Raw genomic sequence first — 18969 nt, 5'->3', positions numbered from 1 at the left:
CTAGGGCGAAGGCTAGACAGATACCTCATTCATGAAGACCTCCTACAATCCCTCACCATCTATAGACAATGGGTGGGTTCTGGGGGAATATCGGATCACTCCCCCATATATCTGGAAGTGGCTGGCTCATCCAGAAAACCTAGGGCGCCTTACAAATTTAACTCCACCTGGCTAAAGGACCCTGACTATATCAAGATGGTCTCGGAGTTCTGGCAAGCTCAGCCCCCACTCATGGACCAGAGGAAGGCTGAAGGATTCTGTAGCAACCTGAATCAGCTAAAGAGATTAACCATTGAGTGGGCAAAAAGGAAAAAAGCTAGGGATGAACACACTCTGGCTGACATTGAATCACAGTTGGCCTCCTTAACGGATGAATGTGGTAGAGGTTTCTTATCCATAGAAGCTAAGCTACATCTTGTAGAACTAGAAGCTCAGAGATCTAAGATACTACTTGACCGAGAAGAATCATGGAGACTCAGAAGCAGGGCTATCTGGCTACAAGCGGGGGATGGCAACACAAAGTTCTTTCATAAATATGCAAATGGAAGGAAAGCCAGCAATACCATCTGGTAGATGCCCTCAGACCTGGATCAGATTGCCAACACACACCCACAGCTTGCTCGATTGGGTATCACACATTTCAAGCAGCTATTCAAAGCCCCTCCTGGAACAACACTTGCTGAAATCATCCGCATTGCTGGTCATTTCCCTGGGTTTGTGGAACCTGATGGGATGGAGGACCTTATCAAACCAGTCTCCATGGGGGAATTAGAGAGCACTCTCAAGTGGTTCAAGAAGGACAAAAGTCTGGGACCGGATGGCTGGTCTATGGAATTCTTCCTTGCCTTCTTCGACATCATTGGACACGACCTTCTCGGGGTGGTGGAAGAAAGTCAGATCCTTGGCCGCATTTATGCCCCTATCAACTCTACCTATATTGCCCTCATACCCAAATCGGACTCCCCGCTCTCCTTCAATGACTTCCGCCCTATATCCCTCTGCAACTGTCTCTATAAAATTATTGCAAAGATTATTGCAAATCGCATCAAGCCAATCCTATCTGAACACATCTCACAGGAGCAATTTGCCTTTCTTCAAAATAGACAAATCCATGAGGCCATAGGCTTGGCTCAAGAGGCCCTCCACTCCATCAAGCTGAAGAATCTGAAAGGGGTGTCACTTAAAATTGACCTCTCAAAGGCATTTGACAAGGTCAGTTGGTTATATTTAAGGATGATACTCACCCATCTGGGGTTCCCACTGGTATTTATCAGATGGATTATGGGGTGCATTACTTCAGTTTCCTTTGCAATCCTAATTAACGGATCTACCTCCCAAACCTTTCAAGCGGAGAGGGGAATCAGACAAGGATTCCCTTTATCCCCTTTACTTTTCCTCCTGGTTATGGAAGGACTGAGCAGACTGATTGCGACGGAGAAGAGAGCAGGGAGGCTCAGGGGCCTCAAGATCACAGAACAATGTCTTATAACACATCTGCTATTTGTTGATGACATCCTCATATTCCTAGATGGGGGAATACAGGACATCATTACACTCACAGAGATACTAAAGCTATTCAGTGCTGCTACAGGAATGGAAATAAATGGGGACAAATCTACAATATCTTTCTCTGACTGCACTCAACAAGAAACCCAGCTAGCACTGCAAAATTTCCCCTATCAAATCTTGGCATTGAAGGATGGATTGAAGTACTTGGGCTTCAGGATTAAAGCAGATGGATATAAAATTGCAGACTGGACCTGGTTGATTGCAAAGGTGGAAAAAAGATTAAATAATTGGAGCCACTGATTACTCTCCAGAGCTGGTAGACTAGTGCTCATAAAAGCAGTGCTGGAAGCAACCCCAGTTTTTTGGATGTCCTTGGCCTGGATCCCCCAAGGGATACTACATAGGATTCAACGAGTCTGCTGTCATTTTCTATGGAAGGGACACAAAGAAGGAAAACCCTTTGCATGGGTCAAATGGAGCAGGATCACAACTCCTAAAAAATGGGGAGGTTGGGGCTTAAAACATCTCCCTGCTTTCGCACAGGCACTGGCAGCAAAACTTGGTTGGCTACTCCTGAAGCACAAGAGCCTTTGGTCAGAGGTGGTCACCCACAAATACATATGGCCGAGCTCTGCCTTGGATTGGCTAAGACTACCCTCATGGAACAAGAAGGGTATATCAGTAATCTGGAGGGTTGTAATAAACACTCTTCCCATCATAAGGAGGGGCCTCATATGGAGGATTGGAAATGGTGGGTCTATCCGGATTGGGATCGATCCATGGATAGGCAGTGGGAATTCCTACCAACTTCCACCGGATCTGATTACTCTGCTAAACCTCAATGGAGTACACTACATCACACATCTCGGGGACCCTCACAACACAACCATATATCAACAAGCATGGCAAAAGGGGAGGCATGGGACATTCCGGACCAATGGCAAAGGCAGTGGAGGAATTATTTGCAGGCATTAATAGAATCCCATGTGCGCCTAAGGGACGAGGAGGATGAACTGATCTGGGGTTTTTCAAAGAAAGGGCACTACTCCCCTAAGGAGGGGTATGATATCATACATGCTGACCACAAGCCAGATAGACTGGAGAGTTGGTGGAGTCATCTATGGAAGTTAAAAGCCCCTCCGCACACCAAACTACTGATGTGGAACATCATTATGGACAAAACACCTTCAGGAGAAAACCTCAGGAAACGGGCATATCAAGGACCGACTTGGTGTGTCTTATGCCATGCAGAGGAGGAATCGAACCACCATTTATTCCTCTCATGTACCACAACTCAACATACCTAGGCTCAAGTCCTTCATACACTAAGAATCCCTCATACCTGGAGCGGTGATGATATCCCTAACACCTGGAAAAGGTGGTGGGAATCATCAACAGAGCCGAGAGCTCGGAACCTGCCGCTATTGGTCTGCTGGTACATATGGATGTGTCGGAACAACATTATATTTAGGGGGGGAAATATAGTCTGGCCATTGATCATTCCTAAAATCTATATGAGCTACTTGGAAATCCCAGCAGAGGAACATGCAATCAGGACCCAGAACATCACACAGGAATTCATAGACAAAGAACACCCCTGGGCCTACTTCGATGGTGCAGCACAAGCACAGGGTTGTGGTGGAGGCATAATCCTACATCTGACTGATTCACATTTCTTTCACATCTGCATGGGGTTGGGAGAGGGCACAAATAACTTTGCGGAGCTGCTCACACTCTGACACCTCTTATACTTTGCAATACACAAACAGTGCAGACACTTACAAATATATGGAGACTCCAAAATAGTTATAAACTGGTTCAACAACTTAACAACATGCCATGCATACACACTCAGAACTATTTTGGATGATATTATATTTCTCAAAACACATTTTGATCATGTCTCATGCACTCATATTTACAGGGAGCGTAATGAAGGTGCGGACAAGCTATCGAAAGAAGCAACGCATCATCCTCGAGGAGAATGGATGATTACAGAGCACTCACCTGAGTGGACCTATCGCTTTTTCCACAGACCATATATGGATCAGGAACTACAGAGGGCAGACAGGCCCTAATTTTATCAGCTTCTTTTTGTTTATATCTTTTTTTCAAATAGAACAGCAATCACCAATGGTGAAATTTTGAAACATGTAATTAATATGTATATGATCAGCTGCCATCAGTATACCCATCACAGGGTCATTTTGTAGTAATTTACAGTCTTGTTTTTACAAACTCTTCACAGTTGACTACGGTCACGGTACTTGCATATGCCTATGGCATTTACAGCATGTAATTTTCACAAATTAATGGAAATTATGATATTTTCTCCCCGGGAAAAAAACAGTGTATACATTGATTGAATGGGTGTGAATTTGCTCAAGGGACACACCCTTACATGGTGGGGCCAACTTGTCCTCTTGAGCCTACATGATGCTCCAAAATTTAAAAGAAAAAAAATATATATATTTAATTTCTCTTAAGCAACTTGGAGATTTCCTTTAGCAAGGTGAGAATACCTCTCGATGCTACACAAAAAATCAACACTTTTTAGTCATGCATTTCATTGCAAAGGAGTTGGAGCAATGGCTTCCTAGCAAGGGAGTAGAGCTCAGGCTCACTTTGGCTTTTGAATTATTCATATCCCTTTATTTTCTTTTGCATTTTGAAATTTATGCCCTACTCTTTCTCTTCAACTTTACTATAGAGTTGCATCAACCTCGGGCATTCAAGCCCCTTCTCATGGGATTTTGAAGCATGAACCTTTCTAGGAGACATGTAACAACCCAAAAGAAAGAACAACGAAGAAGGGACAGTTAGAGCATGTTATGTATGGAAAGAGACTTAGGCACTTTACCCTTTTCAAAGATCCCCAATAGTACCCAAGAGTAGCAACACTTGATTAGGAGATTGATGATGACTTCCAAGGTGAAACAAGCCAAAATCCATAGCTTCCAAGCATCATGATTTATTATGTAATTCAATCCATGATTACTACTTTCAAGTCAAATATATTGGGTGTTAAGATTTGATATGAAGCAATGGACAAATGTACCTCATGTGCATCAGGCACCATAATCAACAAATGAGTGAGCTAAACATGGTGTGCGAAGCATCTTCGAGAAATTATCTATGGAGAATCCTGAGAGTCATCCTTGGGACCAATGTCTATGATGTGGATCATCGAAGAAAAAATATCCTCTAGTTACCCTTAGATGTGAGGGGGTAACACCTACATAAGAGTGACCTCTCAAATAGGCTTTGCCCTTCTTGTCTCAAGGCAGAAACAGTGACGGATTTATTTTGGAATTGTCCATTGGCCAAGTCTTGTTGGGAGCATGTTCAAATAAATCTGTCCACTACTCTTCAAAGGCAATTACATTGACATGCAATGTTGTTGGGTGACTTGTGTTCTGTGATCCATTCTTCTCTTGGAAGTTGGTGGTATTTGACATTGCTTGAGGATTTCTACCTTCTGTGTTCTTTAGGAGCTTCAATGTATATACGTTTTTGAAAATGAGGTTAGCTCTTTGTCTACCTTTCGTTTTATGTGAAGAGAAGAGATATGTATGCAGTTGTCAGCAAAAGAGTAATTGTTGATCAAGGATGCCAAATTGTTAAACTTCGGTGCCTATTCAAATTTTATTGCTGTTCTTGTTGCTTAAGGGGGAGGATGTAAATACCATTGTATATACCATTCTGCTTTTTATTTTCCCTAGATGCAAATATTTTTGATAAATATAGTAAGTATTCTTCAACAACAACAACAACAAACTTACCAGGTGATAACTCAATTCTTCCAAGCATCCTATTCAAAGGATGCAATAGATTTATTAAACGTGGTGCCATGCAGTTATATGGATGATAACCAATGAACCTACAAAGACAAGAAACATGAGATTATTATTCTATAATCAAGAGACTGAAATCAATTTTGAAGCATTTCCATGATTATCCAAAAGTTGGAGCTTGAAATGACCACTAAAATGAATGAGAATTCCACATTGTGGGCTCAACAATAAGCTATAGAAAACCATAGATTAGAACAACATTCCCTCCAACAACAAAAACTTTCTCCTACTAACGATCATCTTTTCTCTCTCTCCTACAAAGGCTTTGAATGATATAATGCAGTATAAAGGCACAAATAGTGCAAGTTTAACTTTGACATAAAAAAAATAACTTTCTCCTTAAAGAACAATACTTATAGACATTCAAAATCTACAGTGAAAACTAAACTCAATTGAAAAAATAATATACAATGAAAAGTCACAAACTGAAATAAATGAGAATGCCAGCTCGACAATATGAACAATTAACAATAATATATGAAAGCATAACCCTCACCTTTCCAACACTAATCGAAGTGATGAAAAGTGCAAATTAGACATGGACAGAAGCATAGGCCATACATGATGTAGTTTTTCTACCCTACTATCAAATTTACATTGTTAATGAACATAAATTTGTCAAGCTTTTATTTTAAACTAGCTGCAAATAACATAATGGTAAATCTCATTTTTCTTCCATTTTGGAAGAGTAAATTTAAAAAAAGCAAAGGCCATAATTAAGTTGGCTAAAGTAGACCAACTGGACACTGATTCATAGGTGAAGGACACTGATTCATAGGTGAAGTCAATGGATTCTTGAGCCATCCACAAGTGCACTGTCCTTGTAGTGGTTCCCCAATCTATATGACATGAGTTTCAACGGGATAAAGTTGGCTGAAAGGCATGAGCCATTTTGAAAAAATAGCTACCCCTCAAACCTAGCACATAAACCAAAGGATCACTCTCTGCAGTGCAGAACCTTAGGGTGTGCTTCTTGAAGTAATTCTAAAATATTGTCTAAAGAATAACACATATCAATGAATAGGCCTATATGGGAAATGCATGATCATATTATACAAGCTGCTAATTTGCAAAAGTTAATAATGTATACACTTACTCTCCAAGTGTGATGTCAAAGGCCAAGTAAAGTATAAAAAATTGATAATCAAGAAAGAAATATTTAGAAAAAGAAAGGAACAGAAGAATATTACTTTGGACTTGCATTTACTTTTATATTCACTGTTATTATATAAAACTCTGAGCCCAGGTCTTGATGCAAAAGAGGAACTAACTCACAAGTATTGTTGACAGTGTACTTAGCATACAAACTAAAAAATTTGATGAGAATGAAATGAAAATAATTATGGTCATAAGGTGCCCCCCAGTTGGACAAAAGCCCTATATTTCACCCATAGATGACACTAGAATGCAGCAACCATACATCATGTTGACAATGCTCACTTTACAATGGCTTCAACAACACATGAGTGGACTGTCAAAGATGGTAGACAACAACATAAACAAGTACAAATACTCCATATTCTACTTTATTGCACCATCATCTCATCATTGTGTGCCATACCTGTATATATTTCCAAGAAGAAGAATGACTTGGACAGAGAGTATAGCTTTGACATAATGACATGGTATTGTGTTTCTTTGTTATTAAAGAAAGTGCAGCTCATATTGCAGTAAAGTTTCAAAAAAGTTCTCTGATCATGTTATATTAGACGGCTAAGGAGCTACTAATGATCCACCTTCTCCTGAGCATGCAACAACAGATTGTAAAGAATGAGTCAGTGATCCTACTATATGATATAGATGTTGACTAATGCGGAGCATTTCAGTTTAAGAGGGAGCTGGCAGCAGAGTTTGACATAAATGATCTTGGTTTGAGACACTAATACTTGGGGTTTGAGGTTTGGCAGAAACCCTATGAAATATTGTTTTGAAAGAACCTCCAAGTTTGGTTGATGGATTGCAGACCTATTTTGCAGAAGTTCTGATGTTGTTAATCGATCATTATACCAGCAGCTGATTGGTTCCCTGATATATTTGATTCGATTACTGGGATGGCAGTGCTGGTGATGAGAAAAGTACTACTGATAATTGCTCTTGCTTGAGATCTGCTACGGTTTATCAGAAGAACAGGAAGTAGGATTTTTGTAGCTTGTGCAGTTAGTTGTGAAGCATTTTGGCTCCATGAACCATTTTTCGGCATGCAAGATTCGACCTGATACTTTATGAAGATTGTCAATTAAACCCGATTTTTCATGGAAGGTCGAAAGCACACTATGATGAAATAACACTTTTTGAGATATGAAGTTGATGAGTGTCGAGAAGCTACAATTGGTCTCCACGGATGAACATGTAGTTGATGTAAGGAAAGCTTGAGTATTTCCAAGACAATCTTGGTCTTGTGGATAACTCCTTCCAAACTACTAGGGAGTGAGGATGGACACCTAGTTTCTCCTTGTGTCATGTACCGTGACTGATTAGGATTAACACCCTAAGTCAAGTACAAGGACCCGGATAGGAAAAATGGTGGATTGGATATGCATCATGGACTAACATTCTTGTGTCAAGTACTATGGCTGATTAGGGTTAACACCCTAAGTCAAGTACATTGACCTGGTTTAAGAATGGTCCAATGGGCTGACATTTCCTTATGTCAAGTAATGTGACCGATTAGGACTGGCACTCCTAAGTCAAAAAATATGACACTGAATTAGGAAATGGTCCTGTGGAGGACTTACTTTGAGGAACCTAGGTGGAGTATGTGTCTCAAAGAGGCGGTTGTATGGTGTCCTATTGAATGCCTCCCATCATTGTGCTCTGATCTAGTGGAGAGATAAAGATTACTTGTCAAGGCCTTGGTAATTTGAAAATGTTGGTTATGATGTTATTGATGATTCTTATCAATCCGGATCCTTTCTTACAGAATATTTCAACTTGAGAATATCTCAATGAGTCATTATGAATACCTCCCTAGTTAAGAGGGAGTGTTGAAACTGTAACTAGGTTCGGTCTTCATAATGTATATTTATCATTGATGTATTTATTATGATTTGTCAAGCATGTTCTTCGTGCTAGAATCAAAAGAAATTTTTTTTGAGTTGAAAGAAAAAATTTACTTTATGTCCCCTTCGGACATTTAAAAGAAAAAGAATGTGAATTTTAGTACAAGTCATAAGCCCACTAGATGACCAAGTCGGCCTAGCCCTCCAAGTGGCACCTATTCAACCCTCTTGCACAGCTATATATAAGAGACAAGTTCAACCTACTTGGAAGCTCATTCATTCATCACAACAAGAAGTATCTTCCACACCTAATGAAGGAGAAAGACGTTGAGCCAAAGGAGAGAAGACAAGGCAAAAACAAGAAGAGTATTCCCTCGTTGATCGAATCTTTGACTACCACAACTCGCACGTGTGGAGGTTTGTTTTCTATGGAAGAGCCTGAAATTTGGCCCTAGTTGCAGGTCTGAAATTCTTAAGTTTGAACATATTTGAAGCAGTTTGACCAATGTTGACTTTGACTTTTGAGGTGACTTGGAGGAGGGTTTGAATTGGTATCTTGGTGGCAGTTTGGTATTGGTTCTTGACTTGGATATCTCTCATTTTGATCTAACTCTATAAGGAAAGGATTGTTGGGTTTTCCCCTTGTGGGTTTTGCACTCGCCACTGGCCTAATTTCTGGTGTCTCTTGTCTCATTGTGATCTCTATTTCTTTGAATGATTTAACACATGTATAATTGCTTGATGAAGAAGACATTAGAAGTAATAGGAAGACATCAATTTTTTCACAAGTAATTATCAAAAAGGAGTAATTAAGTGCTTGTGTCTATTACACTTGGTTTCTTAACAAAGTGTTGCTTGTCAAGTGCCTATTTAGCATTAAAAAAAACAATGAGACAAATGTTAAAACCCATTAAGTAGAGAATGCCCATGTGAGGGTTTCCCTTAAGATAGCACAAGATACACTTAGCAACCTACCATTGAATGATGAGTCTAATGAGACTCATGTTGACCACTTTGTGTCAACTACCCTATAGCAGTGCACATTTCTTCAAAGCATTCCATCATGTTTGAGCTATCAAGCATCCAGAATTCATCATCATCAATTAGCAGATTATCAAAATTATGTAATCCAAACTCTGCAGCCCTATGGTGTAGGTTTTAACCCTGTACAGAAATTACCTGCATACGAATTCTAAAACACAGAAAATAAACAATGCGAGAGCATAACACATAAAACACATATACACAGAGATTTTTCCCTAGATCCCAAAATCAGGACTACCAACTTGATTTTTCATTGTGTTCCTTTCAATGTTACAATACATATTTATACATGCCGAAGCATCCAATACCATGGACCGAAAACCATCGCATTCAAAACCATGTGCGAAAATCATGCACAAAACCATAGGTGGGTCCGCCCACCCTAATATACGGTCCAAAAAACAAAATTTTCTGGGGCGCTGCCCCAGACCCCATAGAGGGGGGTTACCTACACCCCTCAAACCCCCTGTGACCCCCCCGCTACGCAATCAGCTCCGCCCCACCTCTAACCCGCCGGTTAACTACATGGGCTAGTCGTGGAAAGAATATAACACAACCCAACATATGGGCCCTATGTAAAAATGATTCTAGTATGTTTATAAAGCAATGTAACACACCTAGGTAAACTTAAGAATTTTCAGCAAAGAGTTTCACTCTAGGGAGTTTTTTAACCTCAACTAATTATTTGTGTTTTTCCCAAGCATCAAACAATTAGCGAAGTTTTTCTCCCAAGCATACCGCAAAGCTAGGGTGGGGCTTGATAGTGAAGTTTTAAGTGAGTCCTAGTGTATAGAGTCGATGTAAATTATCATACTAGATCATGTCTTGAGTCTCGCAGAATTTGGTTGAGTCTAGAGGCCAATTTTTAATTGTCAAATTTCCCCTTTCAATGGGATTTTCATGTAAAATTTGATTTAAAATGTGTTGTCTATAGAAGTTATATGTGGTATGAGTAATCATAATTAGACCTCATCACCTAAACTTACTATTTAGGCACGCTTTGGGGGTCGAAAAATGTGTCTATAACCCCCTAGAGTCATTATTTTTATTTTCTGGTAAAAGATGGCTAAATAATTAGCCAGAAAATGGTCAAAAAATTAAAATGAGAGAAAATAAAAATTCTCTCCAAGTGGAAAAACGAATTTTTGGAGAAAGTGGACATTCCCCAAGGAAGATTAAATTTGAAGGACTCATTTCCAAGGCAGAAAATCCCACAAAAAAAATCGTTGGGCTAGAAAAAATAATTTCTCAAGGAAAATCGATTTTTTTGGTCCAAGTGGTTAAATTGAATGAGGGAATTTCAAGAAATAATATTTTGTGGCCCTCTATTAAGGGAAAAAATAGATTTTAAAGGAAAATCAAGTTATTGGACCATGTTGTTTAAGTAAAGGAGCATTTTTTAAGGAGAAAAAGTTGGAAAAAATATTTTTTGGACTGGGATCAAAGCCTTCTCCAACAAATTTGAATTTTTTCTTCCAAATCAAGGATCAGGGTTAAATTTTGGCATGGATCAATCTTCAACTAGTTGTTATTCTCCGGGATCAAGTCAAATTTGTGCAATTCATTAGACCTATCCATTTCCACTTGGAGAGGGATCTGGATCTCTCATTTTTCTATAAATTGAGCCTAAGGCTCCTCATTGTAATCATCATTGGATGGTGTAATTGGCTCTGGAAGCTCTATAATATTTTTCTCTGATTAATAAAAACAAAAGCATTTGGGGCAAAGTTATGTGTGTATGTCTTCAACTTGTGATGGTAACATTACTCTGATTATTTATGCTTAAATTTCTATTAAATTATTTAACTTGTTATTTTAATTAGCCTAGCGGATTTATTGTAGCTTGTTTGATCCTTTAGTTTGGATGGGGAAACACATTTGATTAGGAAAATCTGATGGTTCTTGTTTATGCTATTAGATTTCCTTCTCGTTGTGCTATCCAATTCCTATGAAACTAACAATATCTTTCAAAATTGTGTAGAAAATGTTTATGTGATCATATATTGAGCACTTGGAGTAATTTTTGTTTGGATCTCCATCTCCTCGAGTCAAGCATTTGGAGTAATTCTTGTTTGAGTCTCCATCTGATGAAAGTTGTAACTAGTGTCGGTCTTCATAATTATATTTGGCTCATTAAATGATGTAATCATTATTATACTTGTCAAAAGAAGAAAAGAAAATTATTTATTTGAAAAATGGGTTTCTTGCCCATGGTCATTGGTCCTAGGTCCAGCACCCATTGTGTGCTCTAGGGTTTTGTCTTGAGTCAAAGTCAAAGTCATGATGTAAAAGACCCTTTGGGGCTCATGTAATAAGAAAAAGAAATATTATTTATGTAAATAAACCACCAAGATCAAGTCGGCCAACTCTTCATGTTGGCCTAGTGGAGGCCCATCCAACACTCAAAGAATCCTATATAAAGGGAGGAACTCGACCTCCATTTGACATACACTCAGTATATATCTCTTACATTTGGTCTACAGATAGAAAAGAAAAGGAAGAAGTGTGAAGTATTTGGGAGAAGGGATGAAGACCAGTGAAGAAGTGGAGGACATCATACATCTTGTTTTTACTCTCTTGTGCGAATTTTCTGTGGAAACTAGGGTTTCCATAGGTCTGAATCTTGTAAAAAACAAGCAACAAACTTTGTTGAATGAGTAAATCTCTTGGTTGGGTGGCTAACCTGGTCTTGGTGTGTTGGCATTGGGTATATGGTCTTGGAAGTGTTCTTTGAATTGATTCTATAGGAATGACTTCTTTGGGTCTCCCCTATTGAGGGGTTTTTCCTTGGCTTGGAGATTATCTTTGGTGTCCTATTGTTGTATTTTTGATCTTCTTGTTTGGAATTTGTCTTGATGATGAACAGAGCATAATAATAATGATGAAGAACTAATATAATAATCACAAGAACTTGTCAAAGTATAAGAGAAATCAAGTTAAGAAATCTAAACTATATGTTGCCCTAGATTTCTCAACACCATCTCATTTGCATATAATAACTAAGAACCCATAGTGGGATTCTCAAAGGCTCATTATAAGAACATCTTTGAAGGGAGTTTCTCGCCTTTTTCTCTACCAAGATCATCCATTTAAAAATTTATCTCACTTATTTTAAAGCATTTTCATTGATATATCTGCTATTTCTAGAGCTATATTATCTTGATCTACCGGCAAAGGTATCCTCATACCCATAGATCATACTTGTAATTTATTTGTAAATATTCTTTCTAACCCTATATATATATATATATATATATATATATATATATATATATATATATCATAGTTTTAAAAATCGGTCGGCTTAGACCGAAAACTGGTCAAACCAGCCGGTTCATTGGGCAACTGGGTCAAACCGGCCAAAAAACCCGATTTAAGGGTCCATTTCGCCAAATTTCACAAAAACCGAACCAAACCAGTCAGTTTATGATGGAACCGGTCAGTTTATGGTCAAATGGGTCAGTACCATCATAAATCGGCCAATTTATTGCCAGGGCAACTATTTGTGAGTTTTGAAGCTGTTTTGAGGGAAATTTGGAGTTGTTTTCCTCCAAAAATAGTCCCTCCAAGAAAAACATGCCTACCCTCTCATTTTCCTGACACATCTCAACACTAGCAATGTTGGCAATTAATGGTAATGTTAAATTCTTATAGCAAAAGTGACATTTCCTTTCATTTTCACTTTCATTTTCATCCTTTTACTTAAATTCTTAACATTACCATGAAATGACTCAAGATGTTTGAGAGTGGTTTCAACCTCATTGGATTTCATATGGAGAAACTAGAATTTTAGATTTCACTCAAAATTCAGTAGACTTAATGGTTTTCAGGATTTCATGGTTTGGGGGTTTGCAATGTTTCCATTTGATTCTATCATGCGTGACGGTATGAGATTGGCATTTGATCAAGAGCATGAAGCCCTTTAAGAACCTTGATGTTGGTGGCATTGATTGTTGAACTTTGTTGATGTTGGTGGTATTCATTGTTGAATTCCTCTACCATGGCCTTAACAAGAATGCACCCTTCACTCAAAGCAAAACAACTGGTTAGGCATGCTAATCTATTTCTACCACATTATAAGGTTGAGGAGATGAACCCTTCACTCAAACCAAAATCATTGGTCAGGCATGTTAAATGTTTTCAATTTCTATCATGTTATAAGGTTGAGTAATCCAAGTCCGAAGACTTTGAGCTAGATGATGTTTATGTATCTCTTGTTGATGATCCCATTTCTAGTAGCGTTGAATGAATGATGAGTTTCATGGGTGACCATGTTGATCAGTGATATGTAGTTTTGATGTCTATTTTTGCTACTACTACTAAAGTTGTGAAGGAGTTTTAGGAGTCCTCAAACTTTGAGCCATATTATTTATGTAGCTCATGTTGATCTCTCGTCTAGTAGTGGTGATGAGTTTGATCATGTTGAGGAGTGATCATGTTGTTGATCATTGATATGTAGACTTGTAGTAGGTCAGTAACACCATAGCTTAGAGCATTGTTTTCGGACTATAGAGGCCATTTAGAGCCTCATTGATTATGTATTTTGTTGCTGATATGTATTGCACTCGATGCCATTTTGATATATTCACCTTTACATGGTATATAGATGAGAAAACCTTGCATATTTTGTCTCTATTGGTTTGGAATCATGGTTTTAAATCTTAAAAATAGTTTTTTATTAAAAACTAATTATTTCATGTATTTTTTTAAAGACCAGTTCATTTAGACCTAACTAGTCCCAGTTTGACCAGTTCCGGTTTGAAACCCGGTTTATTAGGTGGACTGGTCTGGTCACTGGTTCCAGTTTTTAAAACTATGATATATATATATATATATATATATATATATATATTCATGGGTTTTTATCTTAACATTTGCTTGCAGATCTTAAGAAGGAGGGCAAGGGTTTTGATCTAAAATTCTAAATTTCTAGAATCATTTTTCCTGTGGGTTGTTTTAATCAAAGATCAAAGAAGAAATTCAAATCTATTGAATCCTATCCCGTCTCTTCATAAGCCGCTAGGGTTTGAGGATTTTCTTCTCCTCAAATTCAAATTTTTCCTAAGGAAATTCATTCTCAATTTTCTTTGCAAAATTTTTCAAGTGATTTCGTTGGGTTTTAACTTGTTTTTCTTGCAGGCTAAGAATCAAAATTTTTAGAGAGGTCGAGCTTTGAAATCTCTCTCTCTCCTTCATCGATTTAAGGAGGGCTACATCATGTTTTGGCATAGAAATTTTTTGTGTTTAATTGATTAAGCCGCAAGGGTTTTAAAGTTTCTTTCCTCAATACTTCTCTTGTTTGTCTAACAATGGTTTTGCAGTGAGAGGCGAAGGGGTTTGAAGAGGTTTTCATCACGATTTATAAGCCAAAATGTTTTTGTTTGAAGGCTCATTCCCTTAACAAACAAAATTTGCACCAATTGAAACCATTGAAGCCCACTCTCCTTGAAGGTCGACAGCCTATTTGGTAACCTTTTCTCTAGTTCGAAAGGAGCTAATTGGAGGAAGTTGCAAGAGAAAATTTTGATTGAAATCAAGCCTTAAGACCTTCATAAAATTACCCTCAAACTTCAATAAAAATTTTTAAAAAAAAATATCATTTTGTGGCTAGGCCATGAGGCTTTTAGACCTATCTCTAGCCTTGGCCAAGTGTACTTGAAGAGATGCTAACCTTTCACTGTTTTGCAGAGATTTTGCTCATTTTGGAACATTTTTTTCACCAAAATTTTGGCAAGGAATACATTGTTTAAAACTAGTAAATTTTGTCTAAGCTATGAGCTTTGTAGCCTCTAAATCATCAACGCGGTGAGCAATTTCATGACTATATTCATTCCTTGGTTTAAGGTTGTGAGGTTTTAAGGTTAGATCCATCATTTTGGAGGAGTTTTCCATTGGAAGAGTAATGAGATCAGTCTTGTTCTTTGAGGAGAAAGGAGTTCATTATTAAATCAATTTTATTATTGTAATTCTCTTCAAAGTTTTTAGGACCCTTCTCTTTGTCTAGGGATTCATTGTAAAATTAATAATAATAAAGGCATCATTTTGTTTGAGGGAGCTTGGGATCACAATCCCTTGGTATCCTTTTTTCTCCATTAAAAGGGGGATCTTGTTGACTTATTAACCTAGACTAGAGCTAATCACTAACTCATTCCTTGCATTTGCTAACTCTTTTTTGCATCTTAGTTTATGTTGGCTTAGTGGGGCCTGACCCAAGTTCAAAAGTGATTTAGCCAAGCAAATCCCGGTACTACTGGCCCTTTCAGCAACAGTCCACAGAGCGCAGACTGAGGTCTCACCCAAAGTAGTATGGGAGGGTGCTAGAACCAGGTTTCTGCACCCTGGGGATGTCTGAGATGAGGTGATTGGTACGCGGTCCAACCTTCGCACTTACTGCGCTACGCACACCTGCAGGTACCCCACGCCCTGTGATACTGTCTTCGCGCAGTTCTAGCTGCAACGCGACCCGTGTTATTTACCCAAGTCTTCCTTAATTAGTCTCTGTTAGTTGATTACTTAGATTAAATTCACATATAAGCATTCATACGAGTATTCATCAAGTGCGCGCAGTAAATAAACAAAGTAAAAGTAATGTATAACATCAACATAAAGATTCCAGAACAGATGCACAGAATAAACTTCTCTTTATTATCTTTCAATCCCAAGTACAGACCCGACTCTGCCCTACGCACTCAACTGTAGGGGTCCGCGCACTCAACTGCGGACTCTACTAGGCCTCTACGCACTCAGCTGCAGAGCCTCTTCCTACCACTACGACCTAGTACACTTCAAATTCCACTCTATGCTCTAACCATGCCTTCACATCTCTCTCTATTCTCTACTAAGCTTAGCTCTACACTTAGAGCCTTGCTCTATTTATACAATCCCATGGTTCGCAGACCATGGGTAGGCCGACACATCTTTACATTAAATTACAATTCTTAGGGCGAACAACCCTATGACTCGATTATACAATTCGCGCTCCACACCTGTACTTCGCGGAGTTCTACACCATCTTTGACCAAAACTTGGGCTTTAAGCCCCAAAACCTGTTGCAGGGGATCCCATGCCCAACAGGCCCCCAACACAATCATCGTGACTCATCCTGAGTCACTCTGCTAGTGTAGCGATCTTGGCACAGAGCCCCTCCAACTGTGCCTATGCTGCGCGAAGGTCCGCAGCGCACTATTCTGCCGTCTACTGGATCTGCTCCATTTCTGCTTCTGAATCATCTGCGTCTGACTCAATTCTCTTCTTTGGTACTGGCTTCTAGTGCTTGTGTTTATAGTCCCGCACCCCTGTCCGGCTCCTCGGGTCGCGAAGATTGTGCTTCAGTCGGTTAGTCAGATAGCCGGCCCACCCGTGTAGGGCTTCAGGCGACTGTCGTTTACTTTTCCTGGGAAGGGTTCTCCATTAAGTTTGACTAGTTGGACCGCGCCTCCATCTGTGACCTCTTTTACCACATATGGTCCCAACCAGTGCATTCTGAATTTTCCGGGAAATTTTTCGAACTTGCTGTCATACAGCAGCACTAAATCGTTTACCTTGAAGGTGCGCAACTTGATATGGCGGTCGTGCCAGGCTTTCTCACACTGCTTTTGTACCTGCTAGTGAAATCCGGCCAGAAATCGTTCTTCCTCAAGTTCTTCTAATTGCGCGAGCCTTTCTTCCAAAGCTTCGCAGTCCATCATGCCTGTGAGCGTTGCTATTCGTAGACTAGGTACGATGTATTCCATCGACATGATTGCTTCCGTACCATAAACCAACCAGAATGGTGTCTATCCTGTCAATTTCTTGCACGTTGTCCTGTACGCCCATAACACAACAGGAATACGCAGGTCCTAGTCGTCTCGCTGCACGTTACATATTTTGGTCAATGCAGTCTTTAGTGTTCTAGTGAATGCTTCTACTGTTCCATTAGCCTGTGGGTGGTATGGTGTACTTTTCTGGTGATAAACCTGGAACTCTTTTGTGAGTGTGCTAATGGTTTCATTCAAGAAATGTGTTCCGCGATCACTCATTAAGATTTTCGGGCAACCAAATCATGTCAACACGTTTTCGAACAAAAACTTTGCAGTCGTGGCAGTCGTGCAGTCCTTGACCGGTTGTGCTTCCGCCCATCGTGTCAGGTACTCCGTCGTGGTGATGATGTAGCGCGCACCCATCTTTCCCTGAGGTTTGATTGGGCCCACAAAGTCGATTGCCCATTTCTCAAATGGTTGCAGTGTCATTTGGGGATTTAACAACATCTCGTCCCTTCGTGATGGTTTTCCCGTCCTTTGACATATATCGCAGGCCTTACAATGCGCTTTCAAATCCTGGTGCAGGGTTGGCCACCATAACCCTGCGCGAAGAATCTTTTGTGCAATCGCGCGTCCTGCATAGTGTCCTCCTGCAGCACCCCCATGTGCTTCCGCAAGGATCTAACCTCATTCAAATTCAGGTACGTATCTTCATAATATCTCATCGTTGCCCATCTTGTAGAGGTGCCCTGCGATGACAGAAAAGTCCGTCGCGCGCACCACCAATTCCTTCTTCTATTGGATTGAGTACTCCTTCGGCACAGTCCCTATTGTTAGAAAATGGATTATATCTTTGAAGTGTCCATCCGCGACGCGTACTGCAAAGAGTTGTGCATCAGGTAGTCCCTCCTCCAAATTTGTTGGTTCCTCGCCCGTCTCAATTCGTGACAAGTGGTCTGGTCCTACATTTAAGCATCCCGGCTTGACTATGACCTCAAAATCATATTCTTGAAACAGTAGGAGCCATCTGCATATGCGCCCCCCAACACAGGGTTGTTCACCAAGTATTTCAACGCAGAATGGTCGGTATACATCTTAAAATGTCCTCCAAGTAAATAGTGTTGGTATTTTTGGAGCGCGTACACCATTGCCAACCCCTCACGTTCGGTGGTAGAGTAGTTCTTTTCTGCTTTGGACAATCTTCGACTCGCAAACGCGATCGGGTGATCCACACCCTCTACGCCCTCTTGTGTGAGTACGACTCCCAACGCAATACACGACGCATCAACATGTACATGAAATTCCACGTCCCATTTCGGGAAGACCAAAATTGGCGTGGAGGCCAGTTTCCCCTTTAGGACATCCAAACTCTTCATGTAATCATCATTCCAGCAGTATGTCACATCTTTTTTCAATAGCTTTTCCATCAGCGCGGTTATTTGGGCATAACTCTTGATAAACTTCCTATAGTAGCCAGTGTGCCCCAAAGTAGCGCGTAACTGTTTGACACTGCGCGGTGCTTCCAGATTCAGAATAACAGCAATCTTCACAAGGTCCACCATCAGGCCTTGTTTGCAGACCACATGGCCTAACAGGTTGCCAAAGGGAATGAGGAAGGTGCACTTTTTAAGGTTCAGCACAATCTGGTGTCGGCAGCAAGTATCCAGCATCAACCGTAAGCTCGCTACATGGTGCTTAACTAATCCAAAGACAGTCCAATCGTCCAGATAGACCTCCAAGAACTTGTGGATGTATTCTTTGAACGTCGCCACCACTATGCGTGAGAATATTGCTAGCGCGTTCTTCAGTCCAAAGGGCATAACA

At 39.8% G+C, this 18969-nt stretch overlaps 1 protein-coding gene across 1 annotated transcript in view; it reads right to left on the bottom strand.

Annotated features, from left to right (window-relative positions):
* Positions 1-18969, bottom strand: part of LOC149240034 (single-stranded DNA-binding protein, mitochondrial-like) — a 308565-nt gene that overhangs the window by 215415 nt on the left and 74181 nt on the right. Inside the window, exon 2 of the mRNA XM_089373616.1 lies at positions 5292-5389. Coding sequence (XP_089229742.1) covers positions 5292-5361 — 70 coding nt within the window. The 5' untranslated portion in view covers positions 5362-5389. The remainder of the gene's footprint in view (positions 1-5291; positions 5390-18969) is intronic.

The sequence above is a fragment of the Pinus tabuliformis genome, chromosome 8 (genome assembly GCF_031772625.1).
Source record: "Pinus tabuliformis cultivar Carrire ecotype Pingquan chromosome 8, CPIR1, whole genome shotgun sequence".
NCBI lineage: Eukaryota > Viridiplantae > Streptophyta > Pinopsida > Pinales > Pinaceae > Pinus > Pinus tabuliformis.
This window is presented reverse-complemented; position numbering and strand designations above follow the sequence as displayed.